Source organism: Aedes aegypti, chromosome 3, assembly GCF_002204515.2.
Source record: "Aedes aegypti strain LVP_AGWG chromosome 3, AaegL5.0 Primary Assembly, whole genome shotgun sequence".
NCBI lineage: Eukaryota > Metazoa > Arthropoda > Insecta > Diptera > Culicidae > Aedes > Aedes aegypti.
Window position 1 is genome coordinate 212,865,909 of NC_035109.1, and position 2,992 is coordinate 212,868,900.

At 34.7% G+C, this 2,992-nt stretch overlaps 1 protein-coding gene across 1 annotated transcript; it reads right to left on the reverse strand.

The window, feature by feature from the left end:
- Positions 1-628: 628 nt before the first annotated feature.
- On the reverse strand, positions 629-1,283 carry LOC5570015 (turripeptide Pal9.2). The gene is made up of 3 exons (XM_001658855.2): positions 1,132-1,283; positions 869-1,051; positions 629-799 (listed from the first exon to the last, which is right to left on the reverse strand). Exons 1-3 carry the CDS (start codon positions 1,157-1,159, stop codon positions 741-743), a joined length of 270 nt encoding a protein of 89 aa, XP_001658905.1. The 5' UTR covers positions 1,160-1,283; the 3' UTR covers positions 629-740.
- Between the last annotated feature and the right edge of the window lie 1,709 nt (positions 1,284-2,992).

The following is a 2,992-nucleotide window of genomic DNA, read 5'->3' on the forward strand; positions in this document are numbered from 1 at the left end:
GAAGAATAAGCCGCGCCCTACTAAACATGTTTATGTTGAATAAATAAAAATCGTTAAAAGGACTAAACATGTCATCTAGCGTTTTGATAGCGGCGCAGCCGAAAATTTTTTGATTGAAAAGATTTTGTTTCACAAAAACGACATATTCTACCATGCACTATTGCTTTAAAATAATTTCCCTGAGTGTAGCCAAAATTCCCTGAGAATTCCAGGATTTTTCCAGGTTGAATAAAATTCCCTGATAATTCCAGGTTTTCCAGGTTTTTCCAGGTAGTAGACACCCTGCAAACTGTTTCACCTTAAGGCGAAGTAGGCCGTCATTAAAATTTGTACGCGTCGTTGTTGATTGTTGCTAATTTATCTCACGATTTCGAATCAAAGAAAATCAATTGGTTTTGCAATGACACAGCTATCAGCATACTTTATGCATGTTAGCGCGTACAGTGATACTTTTTCTAGTCAATATAAACTATCATGACTGAGTTTTATCACTTTGAAATGCAAGCTGAAAAGTCATCATTGATGCCAAAACGAATGACGGACTACTTAGCCTTAACATGAGTCAGTTTTGCTTTTATCGTCAGTTTATAAAAATAAAATAATAATTTAATGATTAATGAACAAAACATCAGTGAGCGAACAGAAAGAAATATATTTGTATTCTTTTTTGGAAACGTTCGCAAAGAAGTGGTGGCACAAGTCAAGCATAATCAATCATAACATTTTATTTCGTCTTCTTCCTACTGCAACCTCACACCACCGCCTCCGGGACATTCGTTTTGAGAGAGCACAGTCAAACCTGAAATTCATAGGAACAATAATTTAGTCCTCGTTCGATGGATGAGGTCACTCTTGAAACAGATTTTACTCTTTTTATTCTCGCAGTTGTACTTTTGCATAACGCATTCGTTTCCGAAACTGATGGGTTTATCTTTGCTGCCCTTGACTCCGCCGCAAACCGGTGTATAATCATCAGTGCACGCTGTATTGCACTTGCTCGTTGGCTTCTCCTTGGCAGGGACAGCCTGTGCGAGCCCAATAATGAGAACCACTGTGTTGGAATTAAAAAATAGTCCATGATTTAAACATCTAAAGGTTGACATATATTTAAAATTTTAATTAGACACCTACCTGCTAAAACCGCAATTGCCACACGCATTATGACTAAGTCTTGTAAATGAAACGAGTAGAAACACAACCAACTAGGGAGCAGATCTACTCAGGACTGAAATCGCGGATCAGAACATCCAAGTAGATAGGTCGTATGTATACGTATAACTATAGGTGCGAGAACGATGATCGTTATAGATGGAGATCTACCGTGAATAAGTGGATGTAGGGGGACTAAGGGCATAATGGACACATTTAGCGAACGCTTATTTCATTTATTGTCTCATGGCAATATTTTTCAGCTACTATCGGTTTGTTTTCAAGTTTGTTTTTATTACAACGTGCTGCATTCATTCATGATGATAAAAGTCATATCGAATGTCAGAATTATAAAATTTGGTCGAAAGCAAGACTGGTTAAAGGGTGTCTGGGCGAAAAACATTTCCATGTAATTTAGTAATTACAATATCTATATTCTATCTTATTCGTCTATTTTATATCTATATATCTATCTATATAAATAAAAATGGAATGGTGTTTGTATGTCACGAAATGGCTTGAGAACGTGACAATCGATTTGCACAGTTCTTTAACTTCTGTCTTCCGACGTTTGAAGGAAAAGTTTAGGATAGTTTTCTGATAACTTGGTAAAACGGGGAAAACTACTATGTTATTTTGAATGGGAAGTTTCATGGCATTTTCAACAGCCTATTACTACTACTGCCGGGACTACTAGCTATTAATGAATGTCAATTGTTCTGATATGTAAAAGGGCTCTCCTCAATCATAATAACAAGCAACACTTCTCTGGGTGTGTTACTTTGTTCAAAAATTGAATTTTTCAACCGCCTTGCTTGCATTCCAATTCAAGGCTAGAAAAACTGTCAAATTTCAAAGGGCAATAAAAGCAAAAAATATACTTTTATATCGTTAAACAGTTCGTATTCGATACAGATTCCATGCAATGTACATATGTAATTTTAATGAATTCTTTAACATATGTAATTTTAATGCGTATTCTCAGAGAATAAAGGGGTATCCATTTCGCTCCGTGTGTTCAATATGCCCCTTATCCCCCTACTCATTATGCCGATATAAATAAATCTCTTTTTGCTGGCATGTTTCTCCTATTTGATTATTCAATTATTGTCGAAACTGACCTCTAGTTTCGAATGTTTATTTAGGACTGTTAAAGAAAAAATATATCAAAAATCTTTTTTTTACAAAATTCAAACTTTTTTTATATGGTAAAAAATATGAAATAATTATCAATGCATCCTACAGTAAATAAATCTTTTCATGAACATCTTTTTGATTTTAAACGTAAATTCTGAGTTTAACTTTTGTATAAGGTGATTGTAGAACGAAGCCACACCTCAAATTTGCAAGAGCACAAGACTTGAGAACCAAACAGTGCTCCGCGTTGAAAATTTATCCCATTGGTCACCACCAGCGAGCAAGCAAGCAAACTGTTGACAGGTTCTCCAGTCTTGTGCACTTGAAAAATCAAAGTTTGGCTTCGTTTTATAATCACCTTAATGTTTGCTTCTGTACAGCGTAGAGAAATATAAACATGTCTAGGGTAAATCGCCAAATGTTGAACGGTTAAGATAGACGTTTTTATGTAATTTGATTTTTATGAAAATTCTGATAGGATCTTGTTTACTGAACTTATAAAAAAATCAATGTTTTAGTCATTTTATGTTAAATATGCAATCTAAAAAATATTTACCGTCGTTGGGGGTGAGAATGGGTCAAAAAAGGATATGTACGAATTATTTTTTGCATAACTATCGCAATTTAACTCACACATTTGGTGTGTATGTACTTTGATGGTACATTAACAGTTGAATCCTAAAATGTTTGATGAATTCTTGTTTTT

Excerpts from the sequence above, each read along its gene's own strand:
- LOC5570015 (XM_001658855.2), bottom strand. The coding sequence starts at position 1,159 with ATGCGTGTGGCAATTGCGGTTTTAGCAG. Across the intron at positions 1,052-1,131 it reads GGCAATTGCGGTTTTAGCAG|TGGTTCTCATTATTGGGCTC; the intron begins GTAGGTGTCTAA and ends ATTCCAACACAG. Across the intron at positions 800-868 it reads CAACTGCGAGAATAAAAAGA|GTTTGACTGTGCTCTCTCAA; the intron begins GTAAAATCTGTT and ends TATGAATTTCAG.